The following is a 26,946-nucleotide window of genomic DNA, read 5'->3' as shown; positions in this document are numbered from 1 at the left end:
GACGTGTCTGCACACCTAAGGAGAACCACCTTGGTGGAAGCAAAGAAAACATTTTCAAAAGGCAACCGCCCAGCCACTGCTTTCCTCTAACATGAGAAGTTCTTCGTACTTGATGTAAACTCTTCAGTAGGTTCCTTAATGCCTGCTGCTGTGGATGCATATATAACCGTGTTCATTTTAGCACTATGTTACCTAAGCAGACCATGAGATACAAAAGAGGCTTTTATCCTCTATTTTATTTTACTTCTGTTATAATCTATGTGATTGATAGAGTAAAAATGCAATGCAAATTTTTACATAAATGATGACTACTTAGGTTTATCTAAACTTCCATGTAACTGCATCAAAACTATTGTCCTCCAGCTGACTTGGCAATTGCAGTCAGTCTGAAGGGCAGTTACCTTTGGAGAGCATGTGTATGCACGTAATATAAAGAGGTTAGTATGTGCATGGAAGTTAATTTGTATGTCAGTGCCTCAAAATTTAATATAAATAGTTCTGATGAGAATCAATCCTGCTGAACTCTACTCAAGTTCTCATTAAAAAAAAAAATCCCCTCCTTTTCTTCTTCAGGGTGAAAACCAAACGTGTTCACATTAGAATATGAGCTAATAAATCTTCAGAGTAGGTTTGTGTAGTTTGTTAAATGTACTTTTGTCAGCCAGCCAAAAGGCTTATTCTAAACTTTAGTTCTCTACTAGGAAAGAATAGAAAAAGCCACAGGCTCCAGCAAATTTTAGGTGTGAGATTGAATTAAAACAAAATAAATGAAGCAAAGCAGAGAAGCACATATTTAAGATTCTACTTTTTGGCATTGGAACTCAAAAAAATCCATTGTTGGTCTATAGTTTCTTTGGGTGTAAGTGCTAGGTCTGTCAGGAGAATGATTTTGGGAATATCTAGCTTAGTTTTGAAAACAGTATAGTAAGTCCTAGCAACTTTTAGGTACTTGTCAAGTAACCCATGGTAAGTCTTTGTGGCTTGATGGGGTCTAAAGGAAAGTGAAGCCTTCAACATTACAAAAAATGCTTTTGTAGTATTTGTTATACAAGAAACAATTAATAGAAACTGTTACCGTCTACAAAATGCAGGAGATGCTGCCGAATGTCTGTGCTAATATATGCAGAGCTGTATATAGTGCTGCTCAGGATTGTTTCCTCTTCCTCTGTCTACTCCCCTACAAACCGAGGGATTGAAGAATTTCCTATTTTTTTTCCTAGTTTATAAAACCCTGTGGTACTTGAGTAATGTATGGCTATCAGAAATATCTTTGTATTTCTCAATGTGGTTTAAGCAATTAGAACCTCAGAAGCGAATACGACATGGCCCAGTACGAACAATCACATTGAGGAAGATACAGGAGAACGGCCACAGACGTGGGATTCTACACCTAATCCTACCCGCTGATACTCATCCTAGAGTGGCTTTTGCAATCTCACACACTTCAGACAGCCCCAGTGCCCACGCGGGGAGTAGGGGTATTTTCATGCACGCAGACGTCCTCATGTTTCTGGAATGAATTAGTTCTCAGTCAGTTCAGTCTGGTTAGAAGTGCACAGATTTCATTGAATTGCTTGGATTAATGTGCTGGAGGCATCATGTTTTCAAATGCCCGTTGTCAGTGACGCAGCCTCCACAGAAAACTCCTCCATTTGTTGTCTCAGCTGGAAATGTAATTCTTTGGAGGGGGGAGATTATGGGGAAAGTTACATTTTATGCTCCCTCTCTCTTCCCCCAGAAAACAGGTTAGCTTATACTGCATTCATGCGGATGTCTCCAAAAGGAATTTCTGTAGCTGTTTCTGGAGTAATGCTTTTCAGAATACGCTGTTGGAAAGAAATCAATATTAGAAATGAATTAATTTCAGAGATTATATATAACATGACAGCCATTTGGAGAAAAAAATTTATAATAAAAATATGATTCTAGTTTGAGTTACACCTCTTGAGCCACACAAGGATGTTTCAGGCTTCTGTTATCTCAGTACTATGGAGACGTGAGGTGCTATAGAAGTGCACAGTGTTATTTTTCTATTATTTGTAACATATAATCTGAATCGAAGTTTGACGGATGTCGTATTAATGCTTTAGGACTTTGCAGCTTACTTGGATACCCTGCGCCAACTGAACATACTCTTTCTGAACTGGTATTTACATGAACTTTCAAGAAATCCCAAAAACGTCATTACAGGCTGACACAGATTTATGGCAGAGAAATCTTATTAAGTCTGGAAGAGAAGCAGAAACTTGTTCTTACAGATATACCCAAGGGAACCAGTCTTTCACTGCCTCATTCACATGATACTGTGTCTTGTTTGATTTCTAGGAAAAGCCTTCAGTTCACCAGAGCTTAAAAAAAAATACTTGATTTAATGTTTTATATGAATATGGCAGCTGCCTCGGTAAGACCTGGGGAGATTTGTGAATCATTCAGAATGGGCAGAGGACTATTAGCTATCAGTTGGCTAAGAACAGAACAGCAATAATCCTCAAGTCCCAGGGCATCAGACCCTAGAAAAATCTACATGTAATATTTCTAGGAATCAGCTCCTTTGTAACAGTCAAACAGAAGCAACAGAACGTCGTAGATACCTCCTTAAGTGTTCCTGGAGTGATGATCAACCGATAAACCATGTAGATTGGAATACAGATGATAGAAGAGGTTCCTATGCAATAACCCACTACTGTGGTCCAGTAGGGATAACTATAATCAAAAAGCCGCAGCTCAGGAGGGTTGGACAGAAAGCTGCAGGTGACAAACTGAAAAAGAAAGAGGAGAGTGTGAATACATGTATTTTGATGGCACACAGTTACTTTAGGGAACTCTGTCCTAGCGTAGCATTGAACTAAAAAAAAATGCGTAAGACTCAAGAAGAATTAAACATATGTCAACACCGAAAAAATCCTAAATTACATCAGTATGGATTTAAAAAAAACAAAGAACCCCCCAAACCACTTTTGGATATCCAGACTTTCCTTCAGGAAGTTTAAAAGAGCTCAGGTGCTTTAGGATGTAGTCCAACCAGTAACTGAAAGGAACTAGTAAAAATTCTCATATGGGGTGGTTATTCCCTGAATACACATGGTGGTGTTTCTTGCCTAAGAAGCATTAGAGAGAAAATTCAGGAGCACACTTGTACATTTAAAGGAAAAAAAAGATGAAGAGATGTTAGATGGACAAAATCAGATTGATTGATACCAGTGTGCAGAATTTCATGCAGTTACCCTTGTATTGAGCCCTGTAACTTGTTTCCAGCTAAAGCGTCCCTTCCAAAAGGCATCATTTAATTTTAAGCCACCAGAAATAGGAAGTGTACAGTTTCCTTAGCTACTTGCCCCGTATTTAATCATGCTCAGCATCAGTTCTGCTTTGTCTGAATTTAATTCACAGCCACTGTGGTGTGTTTTATGCTGTTCTTTATTGGGTTGTAGACCCTTTTCATACTCTATCAAATACTGCTAAAGCACTTACCTGTGGTAGTCACATCAGCTTTCTCTGTGAGAAGCTATACAGATTGTTTTTTTTTTTACTGTTACTTATTTTCTACACATTTTATCTTTTCTGTGATATTTTCCCGTAGCATTTTGGTTCTTCAGTAGCTTTCACAAATGTTAATACTAGTTTGGATATAGTATTCTGGTGTCAGCTCAATTAATGCAGTTAGATCATTTTCCTGTGCTTATCCTTCATGACTGAAAAATTTCTTGTGAAACAACAAATACTTTTAGTTGAGTACTACAGGAATAGTATTTGTGACTAGCGTTGGAAGGATCTCTGACTCCGTTTTTTCCAGAGTATCATCAGAAGATCAGGATTACCAGCAAAGTTTCCACACAGAAATAACACCCTACCTTCTGGGCTTGCCTTTGTTTGTTTAGTTTCCACAGAGAATACAAATAACCCTGCCTAGTAACCACATCCCCAGAGCTGTAGTCCTCTGTTTATTTTACCATTTTAGGATCACAGAGAGGACAGCAGTATAAAAATTATTTGTGGTGTCACACTTAATTACAGCTTTTCTTCTCTTTTTCTGTGGGTAATAAAATGAAAATCTGTTAATTGTGCATTGATCATTACAAGTGTTTTGAATTTACTCTGTAGGTCTTAAATCTACATTCTGTGCTTCATAAACTGCCTCTTGACCTGCTCTGCTCCCGCTAAGGCCAGTAACAATAAAAGATAGCATGAACTAATTTTGGATCAGGAAATTAACACTTTATGTTAAAATGTTATCCATAATACTGCCAAGTCAAACGTTGGGACCGTATTTCCAATTCTGAATTATAGATTTATAAAGGTTGCAATTAACTGTTGTAAATTTTAAGTGGAATATTCTGAAGTAGTCAGTCAGCAGTTGCTGAGAACAGTATATTTACTTATCTTGGTTTTCCTCCCCAGACAGTATGTTTCATTGTCATCTTTTATTGCTTCATTTTGCTGAGGTAAATATAAAGCAACAAAACAAAGTAACAGCAGAGGGAAGGAGGGGAGTTATTCAGAACCCAGTCTTATTTATCTAGCTCATCTACAAAAATCCTTAAAATAGTGATTTAGTAACAAGACCTTACAGCATTGTGTTGGATTTTTCACTAATGGAGCCTTTTTGGTTTAACAAGAACTTACTAAAGAACTTCACGAGAAAATTCTGTAATTAAGCTTTTAGAAGCCTAAGGAACTGCGTTGTTCAGTGATAGTTTTCTTATGCTGGGAAGAAAAAGCTATAAAGAAAACTCACCAGAAGGAAGATGGGACTGATTGCTACCCAGCAGACTCGCCAGTACCAGCCTGGGGTAAAGCCTAGCATTTCTTTCACATCGTTGCAAAACTGGGTGATGCCTGTGGAGACAAGTAGGAGGAGAGTGGTGACAGCACATGTAAGTTTTTTGTAAGTAGATGAGCAGCATGTTCTATGCACAGCAAATACATTCAGAATCCATCATGAAAGACTGTTGTTCCTATAACTTAATTATATTAAATCCTTAATTATTCTATATTACAGCTCTTGTTACTTTTAGAGGTCACTGTACTTCTGTCAGAGAACAATTAATAATAATTCTCCTGGATTTGGTAATCAGCGGGTTTGTAAAAAAGCTTGGTGAATCTTTTCTGGAGACATGAGTGATCTTGTCTCCAGAAAGAGAGGAAATGCTCCGCTGCAGCAGTTCAGGAGTTTGGGTTAGCATTGTTTGTCAACGTGGCAGTAAACGTACCGTAGAACCAGGCCACAGCAACTGCTTCCAGAAACACGACTGTTAGGACAGCTGGACCAGTGGCGTATTCCTCAAACAGCTTTACCACATACGCGCCTCCCTAGAAAGGAGATCATGTTGTCAGTGAACCAAAGATCCCGTGATGGAAATCCTGTAACTCTCTTGTTTAGTATTGCCTTCATCTGGGCCAGAGCATTCCCAGATGGGTAATTCAGTCAGTGCTGTCGCTTTGGGGCTCTTCCTGCCAGTGAAACCCTTGAGCGTGCTGCTGATCTGCTCCCTCTCTGTGACTGTATTTCACCAGTGCCATGGACTGCCATGCAGAAAAGCTAAAACTGAATCTGCTGGCAGGTCTAGCTGGATTTTAATGAACAAATGAGGTTTTTTGCATGCCTTCTGTGATGGCATCTTCTTTCTGCAACTTGAGTAATAGTTACTGAACAGGAAATAAATAAGGTGTTACTTTGCTTTCTTTCCATCTGGGATCTAGAATCAGATGGAGGAGGAGAGCATTGTGTCTCAGAGAGGAACTAAGAGGAACTAAGTCTCCTTTTACAGCAAATGCTTTAAATGAGAAGGAAGTTGCACATAAATGAGCAAGAGGAGTGAAACGTGACAGGAAAGCCAAGGATTTTTCCTTGTCCTTTATGATCATTACACTCGTTATTCAAAATGTTGCTTGTTGTGTAAATGAAATCCCACAAGCCCCACAGAGACTATTTGGTGTGACTGATCATGATTTCTGGCCTGATTTGATGAGGAAGATCCAGGAAACCAATTGCTAGAAATTTTTTGAGACCAGCAACAGTCAATGACAGCATTTTCTAGCAGATAATTTTTTTGATCGCTCTTTTTTAAATTCAAAATACATTTCAAACATTACAAAAATTAAAATAAAAATTCATATTATTTTTAAACATGGAGATTTTGAGAACAAGAAGTAAACCACAAACAAAATGTGGAAGGTTGTCTGCTTGTTGATGCAGCAGTTGGAGCTGCGGCTGCGTCATTTATGATGTGTAGTACATGAGTTTTGCTGAATTGCCATAGGATCATTTTGCAACACGTTTCCCAGTGAGAGATACTGTTCACATTCATTTCAAATATAGATTTCTAACGCATAAAGAAAACAGGCTGGAGATTTAATTGGATTTCTTGAAACTCTCTTCAAAAAATACTGCCCTCTTCAAGATGTCATTTGCAGGAAGCTGCCAGGAAGGAAAGCCGAGGAGTGGGTAAAATACTTACAAATGTCAGGGTTGCCAGTGACCCCAAGAAGCAAACGATGATCAGACCAAGGACAAACAATTCCCTGCGTTTGCTCCAGACATGCGGGAATTCATCCAGTACTCCAGTAATCACTCCCTCTAGTCCTGCAAACTGAAAAGCATGGAAAAATCACTGGAAAACAGAGGGCAGTTTTACCTGCTTTAAAGTACGTTTCAGTGCTTAAAGGAGCTTTAAAGCATTCACACAGCCTGTAGAGTTGGTGTGACTGTTGGTTGGACAGTCTTCAGAACTTTTAAGCTTTTTAAGGTGGGGATTTAGTCCTCATGTATCTGCAGGAAGCACCTATCATCCAGAGCAAGTACGATATTACAAGTAATAGGGTGCCGATAAGTGGCTCAGTAGAACCAAGGCTGTGAAATCAGCCGAGTGTAGCCTTCCTGGAAGGAGCAGATTCTCAAGCTCTAAAGACAGGCTCACGTGGGAAGTTTTTATAACATCTCCTTTTTGCAGTGCTGTTGAGAAGGCCGCCTCTAGCTCCCACCTTTTAAATCCAATTAGTGTGAAAAAAATCCAGAACTTAGTAATTGCTTTGTAAGTTTACAAGTGCAAGAGAAGAGGAGCCTGGAAGGCTGCATTCGACCGGGTGTTTATGAATCAAGTGCTTTTGGTTGTGTTTCCAGGTGTGTTACTAATCGTCACAGTATGACACTGACAAATTATTTAATTTTATTTAGGCCTATTTAGGTCAAAATTGGAGTAACAGTTCCTGTGTTGCAGAAGGCACATGGAGATGCCAATCCTGCTTTAAACCATTCAGTGACAGTGCAATATTTGTAATTCTCTTTCTTCTGATGTTTGCGGGGGTAAGGCCAGACACCGAGTACCTGCGAGGGCCGCTGTCCCGCATACCGTCTACTCACCGTGCTGTCTAATCCCAGCGTGAGTAACATCAGGAAAAAGATGATGGCAAAGAAAGTTGAAGCAGGCATGTTTGCAATGGCCTCAGCATACGTAATGAAGAGAAGGCTGGGTCCTGATATGAGAACGGAGAATTCGGGGTAATTGTTAGTGCAGTACTGCTGGGAGGAGGACAGGCTGTTTCACTGCACCACGTTGTCTTCCAGGGGAAAGCTTCTCCCCCCAGGCTGTTTTGCAGTGTGCAGTTACCACTACGCCTGTGAAGCTACATGCAATATGACTTCTATAGGCTGTGTTTATGGAAAAATTTTTTAGCTGTACTGTCTATTTGTAACAGTGTCCTTATCATAAAGTAAGTCAGTATCCTGAATTATATACTAAAGATGCTCAGAGGGCTGGAGCACCTCTCCTGTGAAGAGAGGCTGAGAGAGTTGGGGCTCTTCAGCCTGGAGAAGAGAAGGCTCTGGGGAGACCTTCTAGCACCTTCCAGTACCTGAAGGGGCTAAAGGAAAGCAGGAGAGGGGCTTTTTACAAGGGCATGGAGTGATAGGACAAGGGGGAATGGTTTTAAACTGAAAGAGGGGAGATTTAGATTAGATCTTAGGAAGAAATTCTTTACTGTGAGGGTAGTGAGACACTGGAACAGAGAAGCTGTGGCTGCCCCCTCCCTGGCAGTGTTCAAGGCCAGGTTGGATGGGGCTTGGAGCAACCTGGTCTAGTGGAAGGTGTCCCTGCCCGTGGCAGGGGGGTTGGAACTAGATGATCTTTAAGGTCCCTTCCAACCCAAACCGTTCTGTGATTCTGTGATTCATTCTATGATTCAATTTGGGCTGTTCTCAATCTAGAAGATAATATACAAATATATTCTTTCTCGGAAGCAGTTTGAGAGATGAGTACAAAAAGTCAGCTTACCAGCATCTTTGGCAACCTCTGATACATCTTCATTCCTCATCTCAGCCATGTATCCCAGCACAGTGAAAATGACAAATCCAGACACAAAACTAGTCATGCAGTTCACAGTACTGGTGACCAGAGCATCTCTGCAACAGAAGACCTAACTCATATCAGGGATTCGGCATCTGCTAGAAAGGATAGTTTACTACCAGATGGAGTGAGTTACTGATCTGGATAGACGACTCCAAAAACTAGAGGAATACAATAAAAAAACCAAGCAGCCAAACTGAAAGAAATAAAAAGAAAAAACCCACGACTACTTTTTCTTCTTCAACTTCAAACAGATGCTGTAACATTAGTCTGACACTGGATTGAATGCTGGATGTATCCTGGTGTTTTAAAAAAATAGGAATTACTGTAGGAATATTAAAGAATTGATGATTTTATTTTACAAGTTGTAAATAGAATTTTTTAAGAAAACAAGGAAAGTAAATTGCCTTTCAGCTCATGACTCTAAAATAATTTCCTAACTGACTGCTAAGATTAATAATTATAATGTGATTGTTTGGCAGGGGTTTGGTCCATGTTGTTGTGGCAGGTTTCTACATCTTAGACTCCGTGCTGTAATTGATAGAAATTATCTCTCTTTAGGCTAGTCACAACAGAGAAGAAATGTTTTAGATTGTAAGTTCTTTCAATAAGGACTTCTGTTCTGTTAGGCTTCTGTCTGATTTGTATGTACACAGGTCTGACAGTTCAGTGCTTTTCACCAGCCCTGTGTTTCTTTTTTGTAAAAACCCACAGTTACTTTTTTAAACTCAATTTTATGTAGAGAATAAGGTAGAACTCACTGGTAGCAGTTGTTATGGAATTTGTTGTAGCTGGCATAAGCCAACAGGACCCCAAAACCTGGACCAAGGGAGAAAAAAATCTGAGCTGCTGCATCCACCCAAACCTGAAAAATATTGAAGATCAAGAAAAAATGACATGAAAAAGATTGAATGAGTTTGGCATATTCAGAATATCACGTAGCCCTGCAAAACCATGTTTCACTAGGCTGCCTATATTCTAGTCCTGGTCTAACAAACATTTTGTTAAGAGAGCATGTTGAAATATGAATATTTATTGTAGATCTGTGAGAGCTGTAAATATCCACTATAATTTTGGTGCCAATGCTGTGCTTATTGTATCTCTTTACCCTATTGTAAATACTCACTGGCAGTTTCACTTCTGACAGCATCTTAGATTAATTCACAGTGATTTGCCTGTAATCAGTTAAACACAACTTTTGTTATGTAGAGAGAGCAAAATCCATGATTTTGCAGTGGGCTTGGCCCATCTTTCTCGAAACTGTGTGCTGTGGAATAGTCCAGTGTTTGGCTGTGTGTCCTCCAGGCTAAGGAGCAGATGATTGCTGCTCAGATTTTTCCTAGACTTAATGGAAATACATGACAGTGTGGATGCAGCTCTAGTCCTTAGGACTCAATTCAGCTTTGTTGTAGCCATGACAGATGCAAGTGTGATGATCTTGTTATGAAAAGCCTGTTGTACTTGAAAAGTGGCCACAGCCTTAATGAGTAGTGTTCCTAAAGTACAATATCAGTTCTCTTTCTGAAGGTGAAAGTCCTCATTCATTTATCCTCTTTTGATTGAAACATGGAGTTCATTACACCTCATTTCTAATATTCTCTTCCATCGTGTGAGGCCATCCTGTATCATCCACAGACAGAGCTCTGTCATCGTCCAGCACACAGATTGCAATCTGCTGTCCTCACTTCAGATACATCCAATATAATATCAATGCCCTTTATTGCTTTTTTCAGGAGATGTGGTCCCTTATTGGAGATGCTGCTTTATCAGAGACTGGTGTCTTTTCATTTCCTCTTAATTCAAAACTCTCCGTATCAGCTGGGCAGCAGCAGACTTGCAAACATTAGAATTTTTAATCTTTGTATTTGTAGTATTTATTGCTTTGGGATTTTTCCATGATCCTCCTCACTAGACACTTCCATAGGCAGTGAAGTAAGTGCAGCCTTGAGCCTGATGGACTACTTGTCATCCACCAAGTTCAAAGCTGGATCAGATACTGGAAGGCTTGGGGTTTGTTGGTTAGCTCAGTCTTGTCCTCATTGCTCCTTTCTTTTCAGATCATGGTAATGTATGCAAGCCTAACTGATTTATTCCTTCTCCACATGCACTTGCATGGAATAGTGAGTCATGTTTTAGTTGGTGCCTACAGAGGCTCTCCTTGGGCTTGCCTGCCAAAGCTTGGCACAAGATGGACATCTGAAGTTTCAGCTCTGGTAACCTGCGCTATTTAAACACGGGCAACTGTGGACACTGTTGGGTTGTGGAAGAGCCTGCCCCAGTGTGTAGTGATCCCCTCACAGCCAAAAAACCTGCAGCTAATCCAGTTGTTAGGACTTAATAAATTTAGTTTGCTCAGTGTGACCATCATAGGTAAAGGATTTTGTTGCAGTGTAGCAGCAAGCGTAGCTTCTCGCTCAGTGTCAGGCTGGTCACCATTTTCCTGGCAAAAAATTGTTTGGTCACTCGTTTTCTTTCTAACCGTATCACTAATTGTGTTCAACCCCTGTATGGGAACCCTACTATTAATTCAAGCTAAATTGGTGGTGGACTTTAATATTTTAAAAAATCCTTATAATTATGGAAAGAACAGCATGACTGTTTAAACAAGAGCATGAAGTCAGGCTTTTATATCCATGCTAAGACATCTGTTTAATCATGCTCTATGCTGAAAACAGCCATTGAAGTATATACATGCTGATATACATGCTGATTGATAGGCTAAAAGCAAAGCTCTACCCTTTTGTAATGTTTTTTACCTCAGTGGCCAGGAGTTTCTGCCAGTCAGGTTTCAAGTAGTAGAGGACACCTCTCCAGGCACCAGGCAAAGTTGCACCTCTCACTAGCAGGACAGAGAGTATGATGTAAGGGAACGTGGCAGTCACCCATACCACCTGTGAGGGAAAACAGTAAGATTGCATTTGCCATGGGTGGAAAGTTAACGTGTGATAATGAGTTAAACAAATGCTAACTCTTAGCGTTTGTAACATCTTCATGTGAACTTCTCAGAAGGTCTGTAAACAGGCGGTTTGCACATGTATACCCATGCTTTCTCTTGGCAGGGTTGTTCTTGTCCAGAGCACAGTGGCATAACTTACTGTTGGTCTATATTACTTGGATAACAGTAGCAGTCACTCTGCAGTAACACGAGCCCATAATCCCTGTCATGAAGACAGTCTGGGATAATTCTCTCGTCAGTTGGCTCCTTTAGAACTGCTGCTAGACTATACTGTACCAAGTTGACCTATCTTGCTTTTGCATTCACCTTGCCAGATGTTTTGACCCCTTTCCAGATGCTGAAGTATACAATGGTGAAGATTAACAATAAACAGAGGGTTAATTGCCAGCTGATGCCCCCCAGGTCATCCAGCCCGTCAGACCTGTGCACCTGTAGAACTTGGCGGCTGAAAGAGGAAAGAAAAACACAGTATAGGTTTTTTTTTTAATAAATACTTATGTTAAGTATGCTTTGAACAGTCCCATACTGTGGCCTGAGCACTACAAATAGTCATGGGTCTTTGATAAGTAGCCTTCAGAGTCATGTTATTTGGGATTTTTTTTTCTTAATTACAAGTTTGATATTAATGGTACACCAGTGATGATAAATGATAAGTGATGACAGCTGACAATGGTTGGGAAGCTCTGATCTAAAACAGAGTACCCTCCCATACACCCTAAGCTTACATGCACCTACAAGTATTTAGTTATTTGAATAGTTTAGAAAAGGGAACCGTTAATAAACAGCCCTGCTCCCCCTCTAAAGAAAAGCTTCCTACATGTTCCACCATTCTCTCTAATATTACTGTCCTCACTTACATGCACTTACGTATAAAATTCTTCTGCAGGAGAGATGGAGTGCAAGGACCAGCTGACGTTGTCCTTGCTGAAGTAGTTAGTGCAGTTCCCTGTGTTCCAGGCATTCGTGCAGCTAGTCCATGGCAGCTCCGCCGTGAAGGAGGATACGAGGTAGTAAAAGGCCCAAGCCATAATGGTGTTGTAGTAGGAGGCTACGTAAAGATCTATTATACAGATGGCAAAGCCGATTCCTAGTAAGGCAGGAAATAACTACATGAAGTGAGTGTAAGTTTCAGGCCAAAAAAAAAAGGAAGGAATTGGTTATCACATCAACTACAGTTAGTAACTGTCTAAGGCAGCACTGCAGGAGGTACACGTACCCTCTCAAGTGTTTACAACACTGGAATTTCTTGTGGCTTCGGAAACACTCAGGCTCTGATTCCAAAAAAGCATCCTTAATCAAGACAGAACATGCTTATATAGTTTTTTTCATCTGTTCCTAAATTCCTGGAATTTAGAAATAGGCATCTTGCACTCTCAGTAAATAAAACAGACAAGACCAGAGCTATAACACCGGGAGCAAGAGTAAACGGACGTATGGAACAGGTCCTTTTACTCTAGAGGGCTCTGTGGTAGGATAGCAACTGACAGACCAGGCTGAAGATGGGGAATAATTTCTTTGTCATGTCTTTGTAATAGAAACAGTAGATCTTTATTCTTTCCTGGTTTTAATTTTGCCTTGGATTCAGTAATGTTGCACTTACTTTATTAATTACATTTTTTGGTTTTTGTTTTTCTTTTTTTATATTTTCGGGCTTGGGTCAGAGAGAGTGGACTGGCCTCTGTCTAATCCATTTGAGAGCTGCACGTCATATGTGTATCCGAGAGTACACACGCACAACTGCAGGTGTACATAAAGTTTTATGAAAGCTTTCTTTGTAAAGCCCAAATCTTGTGTAGAACAAGCTTTGCTTTGTTTTATGAGATTTTCAAATTTTTTTCAGAAATTTCACCTTTATAGGAAAATCTCCCAGTTATTCAAAAAGTTCCTAGTGATTTTCCATTTCCCTTCTTTACCTTTGAATATAGGACATATTTTTCTCCAAATTGAAATACACCCATTCCTGTGGTACTGTCCTAGTGCTAGTTCCATATAGAAGAGAGGAATCCCTCCAAAGATGGCCATAATTGTGTAAGGAATGAGGAATGCTCCTGCAAGAAAGAAAGCAGATGATTGTAACTCTTCATAGGACTTCTCTTCCAGCAGTACCAGCACTCCATATAAGCAGTTCCTTTTATCCTACGGGGAAAATGCGTATCCCCTCCCTAGCCAGTGTGCCACACTGAGTTACCATGGGATTTCTCCTAAGAGTAACGACTCAGCAGTGTGAATAAGAAGCAACACTCAGGCCAAACTTCTTACATTTCTAGAACAAGTATACATAGGGTTCACCAAGACTGTACTGGCTACAATGATACGATTGTGAGAGGGGCTACAGATGAAATAATTAATTTCTTCAGTAAAATGCCTTTGTTACATCAGGGAGACAAAAGTCCTTTCCAACATCTTGATTAGATTTATATTTTGGCTGATATGTCAGTGATTCTAAGACCTAGCATTTTGATGAGTTGGTTTTGACTTGTTGATTTATCTGATTTTAAAATACTCCTTGGGACAGAGATTGAGCCTTTTCTCTTGGAAGGTGGTTCTGCTCCTGACTGGCGCTCAGCTTCTAGTTTTACCGATTTTTTAGTTCTTCCTAAATAGTTTTTCTCCCATCTTAATGTGCCTAGTTATCCTATCCCAGTATTTAGGTTTTCCAGTCTGCTTGAAACGTAAGTCATTTCCCCTTGGTCATTTGTTATATATGATATTAAAATAAGCCACTAAATCATCCATATATAGCCAAGGAAATTCAGCATTAAAGAACAGCACACAGAACTAGTCACTGACCTCCCCCGTTTTGATAGCATATATAAGGAAATCTCCACACATTTCCCAGATCCACTGCATAGCCAATGACAGAGAGGAGAAAGTCAATTTTTTTACTCCAGGTCTCTCTGTCTTCGAGCTCCATCAGCTGCTGCTGGCCTTCTGCTCCGCAGGTGGTAGAAGTGGTGGTTGTAGTGGTGGTTGTGGCTGCTGGGGCAGTGCACTGGGCGTCCTCCACCTCTCCCACTCCATTGCAGGGAACAGAGCTCTGAACCCCGGAATAACCATTTGAGATCTGAGCTGCCTCCCCTTTATCTCCCTGGCTGGGATGGACTTTATTGCCATCCTCCACTAGCCGTAGGGCAGATTTAGGGTTCCTGACCAGAAGTCCGTTCTCTTTACAATCTTCTCCTTCATTACAGTCTGAGACATCTTTCTTGGAAGTCAGCGGCTCGGTCTCATTGCTTGTTGCCTTTTTTTCCATTTTTTCTGAGATTTGCTCTGATCACTTGCAGATGGACAGTGGCACAGAGTCCTCTTGTGGCTTGTCTTTCCACACTTTTATTCCCAGCACTTTTAGAATTCCTCTTCCATATTTAAATCCATCAGACTGAAGGCACAAACACCATCTAAGAAATGAAAAATAGTTAAAAATCCATTACAGGGCTTACTGGTGCTGGTAACTTTCAAGTTACAACTGATAGATTCTGTGATTAAAATACTTTTGGAAGTAATTAACCATCACAGCATGCAATGTGAATCATTTAGCAGATAATCCATTCAGGATTTTGTACAGAGAAAGGTGGGAAGCAATCACCCTTTTCTACAGCAGAAGTCGGTGTACCTGGCTTATAACCTCTCAGACAGATTTGCTGGACTTTTGTGCATTGTTGGACAACTCACAGGCAGTCACAGTCCTGCTGTCTTCTGGTACCACATTCTCCCTCTGAACACTGGTTTCACACCCAGGGAGGTTGTAGGACTCCCAGTTTGTAAAAATGAGGGCAGAGTTTAGCGTGGCTTGTATTTTCATTTTCATAAGTTCATCCTGTGACTTCTACTGGCAATTTCTAGGTTCACCCAGTATGAAGGAAAAAGAATTAATTAAACAAATATGAGATAAGAATGGATATACAAATTACATTTCATGACCACCTTTCTTCAGAAATCCCACAATGTCTGCTATGTTTAGCAGCAGACCTAGATGGCTTAACTGAAAGTTTAGAAAAGTATTTAAATCTCAGTGGTTTTGCATCCACTAACTTTTGAGGCTCAGTCAACACTAATAAGATCAGGAAACTTCAATTTGATTGTTTTGAGTAAGAACTAAGATGTGGGTCTAAAAGACAAAACTTGTTTCCAGTTTTATTTAACTCCTCGGGGAAATAAAGGCATCTTTCACTCTGTTTGGATCTGCTAACACTGTGGTTGCAGCCCCGGGAAGGGTAGTGGGCACTACTCCTGTTCTGCTGTCCACTGCCAGCAAAAGAACAGGCACTGGGAGATTCCCTGGCTTTACCCACCCTCTTTGTATGTGCTAGAAGAGTAATGCAGGGGAAATAAACCATCCCAAAAGAAGAACAAAGTATAAAACAATTAACTTTTCCTTCAGAACCAAAAGAACAGAAAAATAATTGTGATTCAGTGGGTCATGTTTTGGTTTCTGCTCATTTGTTCAGGTAATGTAAATGCCCAGCTGCCTTTACTCAACAAAATCTTGAAATAGGAGCTGATCCTCTGTGCTGTAAATTCTCTGGGAATTAACCTTGCTTTATAGCTGGGAAAGTGTTACACAATCTACACGATGCCACCACAGATTAAATTATTATAATTACATCTAATTTTTCTTTTTCAAAGCATTTTACCACAGTAAATATCACTGTCACATCCTAGCAGAAGAATAAGCCTTATTTCACTTTTAACTGTTGGAAAAACTAAAGCAGAGAGGGGATATTATTTGCTCATTGCTAGAGCTATTAAAACTCGAGTTTTTCCCAGCTTTCAGCCTTGTGCAAATACAGTTTGTTAAACTTTTTCCTACACATTTATCAGTACAAGCAGAAAGAGAAGGGAAGTTATCGACCTGCAGAGCAAACAGGAGGATGTTCTTGAGATAAAAGTCTCTTGAAGGTGTTGGTTCTAACTTTCAGAAATCGCTAGTTCTTTTACATTCTGTCTTCACCCAGATAATGTTCTTTTCATCATATAGCAAGCAGTGCATCATTAATGCTGAATTCTTACAAGAGCAGTACTTTGCTACCATTAGTTAATCATCCACAAAGACCGAAACATCTTCAGAGTTGCAGAGAAAAATACTATGGCAAAGAACAGGAGTTTCTGTTTTACCTGCAAGACTATAAAAACTGAGTGTCTTTGGAGTCCAAAACTTTCCAAATGTCCCAAAAGAGCTTGTGGAGATGAAAACAGTCCTACCACCACTGGTGGCAACAAAAAAATTCCTAGGAAAGGCCACAGCCAATCCTTTCCTTGTATAGAGCATGTTAAATATAACGTAGGAATATGAAAAAGTAACCTGAGCCCTTCTGGACTTTACACCTCTTACTCATAAATGGGAAAGCAGTAAAGGATGTTGATTTAACTGCATTATCTCCTGAGGCTGAATTTTCCATACCTGAGACTTAAACACTTAGCTGTATTTGTAAAACACTTTATTTCTGCACATAGATACTTCTTGGCACTTCCTTTACTGAGGAGAGGTCGTTGAATGTATTGTTGATTTCACAGAGCTGTGACTATCAAGATAGTTGCCTTATCCATGTCTAAGTTCCTTCTGGTCTTCTGCAGACCACAGGAAAGAAATATCACATTATTGGAAATATTTTAATAGAACTTTCAGTACTTTGAGCCTCAAATATGCAAAACGATGTGTGAACTTTCAGGGGCTTCTGCTGGAATTTGAACTATTCTTTTCTGAAAGAGAATTAAGAGCTTGTCAGCTACCCTGGGAAAACTCTGGAGTGACGGACTCTACAGCTATGCCGTGGTGTTCACAGTGGCATAGTTGGCACATGAAAACAGAACAGTTACAGATTCAGAAGATTTCATTACGCTGTAAAAAGCTGTGGCAGAATGTACTTTCCCTCCTCTTGTTACAATTAGAGGAAAAAAAAAAAATACGTGAAGGAATGGTAACTGCTACAAACAGTGTAAACAGCTGCAGAGCTGGAGCTCTTGGGGTTGAGAAGTATGTTAAGACCACTAGAAGATATCCAGGGGAAAATTATGCCAGTAGTGAAGGATTTTGTCCGCATCAGCCTCCACTTCATCCCTCTGCGCACCGATCTCTCGGTAGCTACAGGTGCTAGAATGACGATAGTGAATGATGTAAGAAATGGCAGTTAATTACCTATTTTCAATGTGAGCTGTTGCAAAGGTTGCTCTTACATAAGTACACATTGGCTTCTTATCACCAACATAATTAGCTACAGAAGAAAAAGAAAAAAAAAGAAAAAGGAAGATAGCTGCGCTTTCATTTCGTTTTGATCTGTGTTCTGCAGACGTGACTTTGCTCCTTTGAGAGGCCCTACGTGCCTGCGCCTTTTCTCTCTCCAGCAGCTCTGAACAGAGATTATGCTCAAGGGCAGTTTTCATCTCCGTAACGCTGTGTTGTCCAGGAGCACGGGAAAGGCCATGCTGCCAGCCCTGTAAATTGCCCTCCTCCTTACACAAAGAGGGACTGAAGAGGAGTGACCCTTGGCTCTGCTCCGGAGCAGCACCCCGTAACAAGCAGCCTGTCCTCCACAACTATTCCCTGCTTTGCTTGTCTGTTGAAAACACTAGGATGGATAATTGAAGACATGTGTTTCTACGAGCTTGGCTGAAGCCACCAACGCAGTTCACATAAGCCAAATATTAATTAAATTATAATTTTTGGTTACTCCCACACAGAGCTAAACTTGAACCAGCACTGTAGATGTAAAAGCCCTGTATGTCCCTTGATGCACAAAACCAACTCCTTTGCTTCTATCCAAGCAATCCTTGAGGAGCATCCCAGTCCTGGGCTCCGGTTCCTTCCCGAGCAGGGAGCTGCACCACTGATGGTCCTTGTTTGTTCCTTGAGGCATGCAGTGACCTCTCGTGGCAGTGTGGGAGTCCCTTCCCTTTAACGCTCTGCCATGTAGTAAAACAACTCTTTCCGGCACTTTAAAACAAAATGATTTTCCTGTTCTCCCTATTTTTTTAAAGGAAAAAAAAAGCCTTTTCATATGTCTAGGAGATTAAAACAATTAGGTTGAGGTACAGCAAATACCAGATGCTTCAAGGGAGGCAAATCTTAATGCCTCAAGTCACCTGGAGAATACGTTATGAGGTGGGGCAGCACCGACTTCCTGAATTCCTCAGCACAAGGGCTTGTTGAGCCTCACTGTGTGACTACTCACTGTGCATTACTCCTCTGCAAATGGTCAAATACATTTAACTCGCAGAGTTGCAATATTTGTGTATTTGCGTATATCGCACTTCATACGAATTATGTTCTTTTTTCACGCGCTAATTTTATAAACCAATGCTTGCTGGAGTAGCAGCCGCTCGCTGGGTTACAGCTGCATTCCTGGAGCAAAACTCACAGTCCCACTAGCACTCCCACTGCTCCTCCATCTGCCCTACTTCTGTCCATTTACATGCTGGCACTTGCAAAGAAATACAGTACTTTGAACTCTAAGACAAAACATCAGCCTACACTGTTGGCAAACAGAATCAAACCTGAAGATAATTTCTGTTAACTTGACCTAAATCTCACTCATCACAAAGTATTTAAGATATTGTTAAAATTATGTAGCTGCTTGACTGCATACTACACCTTGCAATGAAGATGCAGTTCACACAGGCAGTTGCATGTCAATGGAAAGAGTCCAAGGAAATTACTTTTGTCTAGAAAATCAAGCAAGAAGTTTGTATGACAAGATAGAAATCACGTATCCCACACAGAAAAAGGCTGTGTTGTTTATCTGTAGGTGCTGTTCTCATCTCTGAGCCACAACATCAACCGTGACCCTCCGACAGCCAAGTGCCTGGTGTTCCCAGGTACTGCACTGTGAGAATACAAGCAGTAAACATCTCTGATTTTCACCCATCTCTCCTCACACAGTCCTGGTCTGTCTTTTTGCACAGGAGGGGAGGTACGTGACCTGGATGCCAGCGAGAACCTCGTAAAGATTATTCCTTTTGACAGGCTTTTGTGGGCTACTGAGTTCCTGCTTTGCTGCATGTGTGGTGTGAAGGAGTATAGAGGCTTCATATTTTTTCCTCTGATTTTGCACAGGCCAGGAGTAACCCTTTAATCAAAAATCATTACAGGATAGCTCAGATGCTCCCATACTGTGAGGAGGTGTTAGAAAATAAAAATTTCAGCCAGTTAGATCTTGAAACTAGATGGCACTGGACTATGATGAATTTTACCTGCTGTTTGTCATAGATGAGTCACGTTTAGAGTTCATAACTCAAAACAAATAATGCCTTTTGCTTTTGAATGTGTTCACACATACTGATTTCTTTAAAAAATAAGTACCTAGAATATCCTTTTCTATTAGCTTGTTTCCATTAGGCGAGCTGATAGCAAGTGTGACAGATTGTATTTCAGATTTCAAAACCTGATATTCATAGCTACATAGTAAGAAGCTACAGAGTCCCAGCTTTGGCAGGGCTGCTGGTGACCGCTGAAATCAAAGGTCTTAGGTGCAAAGCAGGTACAAGCTGATATCTAGACCACCCCTCAACAACTAAAAATTGATTTCTTCAGGATTTTTTTAGCTATGCTTCTCTAGTCTAGTTTAAGAGAATCAAAACTGACTTTTGATAAAGAGTGATCAAAACCCACTGAAATTAATGGGTCCAGTGAATTATTTCCAGCGCAGGTCTGATCCCAGTGCCAGTGATTTTAAATGTAACTGGGTTGGGTACTTCTGCGCATCACTGTAATATGTGAGTATTTTATAAGAAACCTGCAGGATGTAGATGACAAAATGGATCCTGTATATGAGTATTTGCAGTTCTCCAAGGGCTTGCTCACATTTTTACTAAACAGAGTAGAACTGTACTCAACAAGTAGCCCCACTGAGACAATGGCCCTTCTGGGAGAATAAAAGGCTACTTCCCAAAGTAAGAATGGTGTAAGTAGTGAGTTCTCTCCAGTTAACTCGTGTATTCCCAGATAAGGCTCAGTAGAAGTAAGATGTGAAAATAGTGCTTCTGAAAGCAATGTATTGGGGAAATATAATCCTGTACTGCGAGTTTTATGTCATAATCTTGTCCATGTTTCAGTCTGAAATTAAAAAGTCAGCAGGAAAGAGAGATTTTACCTTTAACAATTTGTTGAGAAGACAGACACTGTACTGCAGCGGTAATGCTGCCAAATTGATAACAGTCATTTAAAGGCAGCGGGGGCGGAAGAAAATGCATTTTATGGCTCAAGAGTGTCCATATGTAGTGCAAGGAAACAGATAAGCTGAGAGGGAATGATATTCCTTTTGTATTCTTCCTCAAATTATTTATATAAACTTGATGGAAGAGTCATAACACAGCAAATATCACCAAATAAACAGAGCACTGTTGCTTAACATAGCTCTGCACAGGCAAATTAATGGGCACGGGCTTTCAAGTAAAAGCCCTGTTTGCAGCCTCAAGTCAAAGGCTGGCTGCACATATATGCCAGCATGCATGTACTTATGTTTGTAATGTTTTTACCTAAAGAAAGTAAAGAAACGGTCACCATTGGTTCCAGATGATGTTTCTTTGAAGGACACTTGTTAATGGCTATCTCCAAATTACAGCCCCTTTATTCAGGCTCCAAGTTTTACTTAAGTTCTTTATGAAACACTTATCCCATAGACAGGCTTCTTTATGTTGTATAAATTCTATAAGATACAGATTGCCAGATCAACAGAGCTGCAAATACACCGTTTTGGAAAAGAGTTAAAACATCAGCATCAGAAAAGCCACCAGGACACAGAATGAACATTTCTTTGGGCTCTTAATGCTGTTCCTAATGAAAACTCAGCAGTTTGTATTTCCATGGAGGAAAGCAGGAAAGACCTTAAATACACTGCACATTTCCATGTGTACGAATAATTTAGGAGTTTTATTAAATTCCAGTTTTGGGGCAGTTTTTCTTAATTTATATAACCATTTAAAATTCATCTCACCCTGTCCAATTAGGAAATGGACCCACAACAGTCATTTGCTATATGCCAAGTTTACAAAGTACACTCCAAGAAAATTATGCTCAATTCACTCATCAAAAGCACCAGAAGATGAAGCCTAAGTGTGTGAGACCTTCCCTGGTAAAATGCCTGACAGCTAACAACCCACATTAAAGAAATTCCACAACGTTTCCAAGAACCCAAATCCATTAAATGCATGATCCTTTTCTCCCAGGCTTTCTTAACACATCAAACCGTGTTTTCCATGACTATTTATATATCCAGTTACATTGCATTCCTCACTGAAACTTCCATACGACTTAGCAAACTAACCCAGCAAGCCAGTTGGTTTCAGCAGTAAACATAATAGACTATGAATATATCCACAACATACTCTTCAGATTTATTACTTATAATAAATCTGTCCCATTGAGTTAAATAATCTACTGTGCTGGAACAGTTTACCTTTTAAAATATAACTTAATATGGTTAATAAAGCTTACTTTACCCTCTTAAAATAAATAACAGTTTGCACTGACGTTTTTTTGCTTCAGATTCTGCTTATTTCCCCTTACAGCTTAGTGCTTTTTTGTAAATTTTAAATGAACTTTATGTTTGTAATGCAATTATGTGGACTGCCAAAACTCTAATTTCAGATTGTCATAACATGTTCTGCTACAAGCATTTGCCTGCTGGACAAGTGCCTGAACAAGACGGAGCAGAGCATGTAACATCAGAAAAGCAAGAAAAAGCATAAAAAGATTTTAAAAAATCAAAGCACTTTCAGCAAAAATCAATGTATCTCCCCCCCTCCAAGCTTTGTTAGGTGTACATTTTCCCAATGTTATAGAAATTACTCCAAGACCTTAAAAATTGGTTTAAAAAGAAACAAAATATACCTATTTTAGACTGTCATTAGTATTTCAGATTTTACAACCAAGTTGAAAGAGGCAATGAGGAGTGAACGTTAATGAAACTCTAGTACCTGCTTGCTTCAGAAGGTGTGCTCTGAAGACAGCTGTCTGGGAATCTGTCTGCATTTCATAAAGTACTTTAGATATCAGTGTGTTAAAAACAAAATTATAAAGTACCTGTCTTTGGGATGGGTTTGACGCGCTTTCCTTGGAGTTATCCAAGCTCGAGTAACCTTCACCCACATTTACTTCGGAGTCTCGGGAACTCAGCCTGTGGGCAACTCAGCATCTTGGGGAGGTTTTTGTACACCGATCCCCCTCACATGGTCTGATTTCCAGATAATCTGCTGCCAAAGAGCTCTTTAAGAATTTTTGCGTCACTTTAGTCAAATAAACTTTATGTTTCACCAGGGCTGCAGCTCCGGTTTCCTCCTAGAGGTGGGTGGCTACATTTGTCTGTTCTGATCAGTTCAAAAGAGCAGGCTCCAATGAAGGCAGAGGGAGAAGCAGGGAAGCTTTGCTGGTAAGGGACAGTTTTGCTGGCCGTTATTGCAGCTATAAATAACAGGAGGAGGAGGATGATGGAGACAACAAACGGGACGGAAGTTTTGAGGGAGTCAGTAAATCACAAGTTTGCAGGTGGGTCTGGAGATTACAGAAGGATAGGAAGGACTGGGATATTATCACAGTAAAAGGACTTGGAAAGCATAATTTCTATTCATGAACATTTACATTATTTTAATAAAGAAATAAGATTTAGTTTTGTTTTAAAGCATTAAGCACCAATTCTTTTAAAAGCATTTTGCTGCTTCAGTAAGCTCGACAAGTAATTTCCTTTCTTCCTATTACTCCTCAAAATATCTCACTCAACCTCTGACACATGCTTTTTTTTCCTCCAGCTTCTTTTACCCAGGTTCTCTTCATTCCTAGACTTTACAATTTGTTTGTAAAAAGTCATAAATCACAGGTCAACAAAATAGTGCCATAGTTTAGGTGGCAGATTTGGAAAAAAAAATAAAGTGGAAAACCAGAACGGACACATGTAAGAAATAGCTAATTGTTAGAGCAAGAGCAGTTTTGCTGTACGTGGTTGCCAGTTTTCAGAGACTTGTTCCAAACAATTGAAAAGAAAACAAACTCTGAAAACTGAAAAGCCATGGGATATAATTAGCACTTTCCTTTTTCTGTCTCCTGGTCCCGCAGTGATAGCAGCAGTCAGTCAGCAGCGGGTCATCTGCACCATCTCAAGGACAGCTCGGGTATTGCAAACATTAAGGAGACTCGTATTAAAATAATTTTTGCTTTCCCATTAATTCTTGTGGGCAGTATATTAAAAATGTTTTGCCAAATTCAGCTTCTTGCCTTCAGTTGTATTAGAGATTCACTATTTGTTTAGTGAAAAGAGCAATATCTAACTCGTCGTCTCTCTGCCGTGCTGAATTCCCCTCCTGTGCTCTTCTTCCAAAATAAACAGTTTTGGTCACGTTAATCTCCGCTTAGCTGCGGACAGGGAAAAAAAAAGAACCTCCCAAGTTAGTGTCCTTGCATATTCTCATCATGGACAGCCTTCCCCCTGTTCTGTGCTGCTCTGAAAGGCTTGCAAGGACAGAGACTATTGTGCCTCACCCACTAAACCCTTACGAAGGTCGAAGTACAATATTTTAATGTATAAGTATCCATCTGTGGATTCGACCCCATGCTTCGGGTGATGGCAGGCTGCTTCTTTCTTGGGAGGTGGGAGGACAGATGATTCGAGGAGTTTGTGCCTTCCCTTTCATACACATTTCCAGCTCACCACTGCTGGGAGACTGGAATGGATTTTCCAGACTCACTTTTTCTACCCTCTTCCAAGAAACAAAATCTCTCTGCTGTGGGCCCCTCTGCTCTTTACATAATTATATGGGTTTTTTAAAATTTCAGAGGCATCATGACCTTTGTCTGAGGTTTTCTCCACCTTACTCTAAGCAGAGAGTAGGTTCTTTCCACAAGTTCTGAAACACTATTGCATACCATTCATCTTGCTCAACACTCGCAGTTAAATTGCTTTCATCTGCTCACATCAGCAGCACCCAATGTCAGTAGTTATTTTTGTAGGGCCTACAAAGCTGTAATGTGAAAACCAGCATATTAAGAACACAAAACCACCTTTCATGACTTTTCCTGGCCTTTTTGTTCAGTTGCTTTTTTTCATTAATGTCTTCTGCAGCAGCATGTTGTTTTTTTTTTTTTTAATTTCTTGCCAAACAGTCTGGAGCCTTTGGGGCATAATATAAATGACAGACTTGAGATTTCAGGCAGACCCCCTCAACTTTATGGCACTTATTTACCCCATATGTGAAAAACTTTCAGATCCTGTACAGAGTCAGTTCCAGAATCTCATGAAACCTTCTGTGCACTGGTGGGCAAAATCCTAATGATTTAGGGAAAGTAGGAAAAAAACAAGAGGAAGAAAATGGACTTTACACAAGACATAACTTCAAACACTTCCACAGTTCTCCACAGATAAAGCAGCTGTAGATGCCAGTTACCAATGCCAGCACAAGAACAGGAAGCATCAATCAAATTACCTTAGACCAGTAGTAGCAGCTGTACTAAGAGGAGATTAATAATAATAATTCTGCAGCATGTCTCCGATTCACTGCCAATAAGAGGATAGGAACAATCATCTTCCAAATAACACAAACCAAACAAATCCTAAAATATTTATTTGTTCCCATCTTTTGCTTAGTTAGGAATCAGACTACATTTAGAAGGTATTAAGATTGGCTTTGGGATAAAAGAAATTCCGATTGTCCTTCCCTGCTGTTTTCTAAGCTGACTGTGCTGGGATGTACATCTGGGAGTTAGAGCGGCCTTGGAGAGGTTTTGCTATTTCCACTACTACTGTTCTGAGAGAGTATTTGGGTGGAGAAACCTGATTCTGAAAATGTACAAACCGCCACTACACATAACCTCTCCTCCTGCCTCTTCCTTTTCTTAGTTAGCAGTAGTTATTTTCTGACTTTTATAACATTATCTGTCAATATTTTCCACCTGTCAGAGGAACTGTCTTTGAATTATCACATGAAAACCACATGCTTTTGTTGGCAAACTGGAAAAGGAAATTATCTGTTAGTTGGCTGGTTCCTCAACAATGCGAAAGTCTTTTTAAGGATTTGCAAAGGACGTAAACTAAAGAAAGAAACGGCCCTGAAACAGAGAGGGGATTAATTAGTTTTGTTTTTTTTATTCTAACCTAAGCATCTGTTTATCAGCTGGATGTTAATTTTGTAATCTGGGTTTACAGTTCATAAGGCATAGCACTTGCCTTGCTGAGAGACTAAACCTGTAGCAAGCTCAGCTTATTCCCACATTATTTCCATTCCACCAGTTGGAAGGAGTTTGAGGTTTGATCATCTCTGAATCAACTCCTGTCAGTTCACAGGAAATAAGTAGTCTGTTCCTCATCTACACGCTCCCGTACTACCCTGCCGGAGAGAAGGCAAGTCTGTGAATCCATTCTGTCACCTCCGGGCTGTGCTCTGAACTGCCACGCACCTGAGAAGAGCCTGAGGTTCTTCTGGATCCATCTGTGCCTCGTGCTACACAGGACACTGAGAACTTCCTCAGCCCTGTTACAGAGCATATGGCCTCTCACTCATCTGCTCGACTGTCTCGAGTCTTAATCCCCCAGTTGAGGCTGCTCATCCCATTAGTGATTTTTCCTTTAGGATAAAAGGGCAGAGTGATCCAGTAAACATGACATCAACAGGAGCTGTGCTGGGAAATCATTTTAGACGTACTGATTCTATTCACATTTCAAAATACTTTTTAAAACCGAGCCCACTTACCTGTAAGATATGACGGTCTGTTTTATGGATAATAAAAGACAGCTACTTAGTGAGAGCACGCAGGTGTTGATTCTTACCAAAGGCACAGGACGGGTTTTCACGGGCTGTTATCACAGGCAGCAAAACAGAATATTCAACCTCATATTGTGCCAGTCTTGAATTAGAGAGTGTCATTAGTGTGAACCTTAGAACTGTTTGTTCAACTGTCCTTAGTTCTCAAAGCAGAAGAAATATAGCTCTTGCTTTGGCATATGTATTTCCCCTCCTCTTCCCCATTGCTTCTTACAAAGAACTTTTAAAACTGCTGGGCGTAAATGCAGAACTACTTCTGCCAGATTGGCTTCATTTCCTATAATGTGTTTTAGCCATGTGGATTTTCTGTGCTTATTTGAAGGAAAGGAAAAAAAAACCCCATACTATTGTATAAGCTGTACAGGGAAATATCTGGGCAAGAGCTGCAGAGATAAGCGCACGCTGGACAAGCCTTTAAAAACTCAAATTAGCAAAAACTGGCTTGGAAACCGTTTTTAATTTGTCAAACTCAATCCTCATCAGTGCTGCCATGGGCAACAAATGTTAGTCAGTTAAACTCCAGAGAAAAAGTTAACTCTGGCTGCCATCCCCCTCACAGACAGCATAAAGGAAACTGGTGTAATGTCATAAGCAGAAAGATTTTGAAAAGACTAAAATATTGACCTTTGGGAAGAAAAAAAGCCCCCAAAACAACACATGCATTAGTCATAATCAAAATATTGTGCATAATACAGCGTCCCAAGAGCTTTGGCTTTGTTTCAGAGCCACCAGGGTTCAGCATCAAGCACAAGACTGTTTACTCGCCTTGATGCAAGTAACACAGCATGAGGTGGAGATTGTGCATCATAGACCCATAAAGGCAAAAGGGACCTCAAAAGAGCTTCTGGTCCACCACTTTGCCAAAAGAAGGATCAACCCTCCTAGGGCCATTTCTGACATGTTCTT

At 40.2% G+C, this 26,946-nt stretch overlaps 1 protein-coding gene across 2 annotated transcripts; it reads right to left on the bottom strand.

Annotated features, from left to right (window-relative positions):
• Nucleotides 1-217: 217 nt before the first annotated feature.
• On the bottom strand, nucleotides 218-22,637 carry SLC6A4 (solute carrier family 6 member 4). Of its 2 annotated transcripts, none has more exons than XM_068415379.1 (14): nucleotides 22,316-22,637; nucleotides 14,089-14,696; nucleotides 13,212-13,346; nucleotides 12,166-12,385; nucleotides 11,605-11,743; nucleotides 11,099-11,233; nucleotides 9,104-9,207; nucleotides 8,271-8,398; nucleotides 7,361-7,473; nucleotides 6,459-6,590; nucleotides 5,211-5,310; nucleotides 4,736-4,836; nucleotides 2,592-2,759; nucleotides 218-1,826 (listed from the first exon to the last, which is right to left on the bottom strand). In XM_068415379.1, exons 2-14 carry the CDS (start codon nucleotides 14,549-14,551, stop codon nucleotides 1,752-1,754), a joined length of 2,013 nt encoding a protein of 670 aa, XP_068271480.1. In that variant the 5' UTR covers nucleotides 14,552-14,696; nucleotides 22,316-22,637; the 3' UTR covers nucleotides 218-1,751. The 2 variants fall into 2 exon arrangements, with proteins under 2 accessions (XP_068271480.1, XP_068271481.1); XM_068415380.1 differs by lacking the exon at nucleotides 22,316-22,637 and adding an exon at nucleotides 22,210-22,283.
• Nucleotides 22,638-26,946: the final 4,309 nt, after the last annotated feature.

Source organism: Nyctibius grandis, chromosome 18 (genome assembly GCF_013368605.1).
Source record: "Nyctibius grandis isolate bNycGra1 chromosome 18, bNycGra1.pri, whole genome shotgun sequence".
Taxonomy (NCBI): Eukaryota; Metazoa; Chordata; class Aves; order Nyctibiiformes; family Nyctibiidae; genus Nyctibius; species Nyctibius grandis.
This window is presented reverse-complemented; position numbering and strand designations above follow the sequence as displayed.

What these genes read in the sequence shown, in the direction of transcription:
- SLC6A4 (XM_068415379.1), bottom strand. Translation starts at nt 14,551, where the DNA reads ATGGAAAAAAAGGCAACAAGCAATGAGACCGAGCCGCTGACTTCCAAG. An exon ending in TTCCATAACAACTGCTACCA is followed by an intron (nt 8,399 to 9,103) that starts GTGAGTTCTACC and finishes CTTCTGTTGCAG; the next exon opens with AGATGCTCTGGTCACCAGTA. An exon ending in TGCTGTGGCCTGGTTCTACG is followed by an intron (nt 4,837 to 5,210) that starts GTACGTTTACTG and finishes TTGTCTCCACAG; the next exon opens with GCATCACCCAGTTTTGCAAC.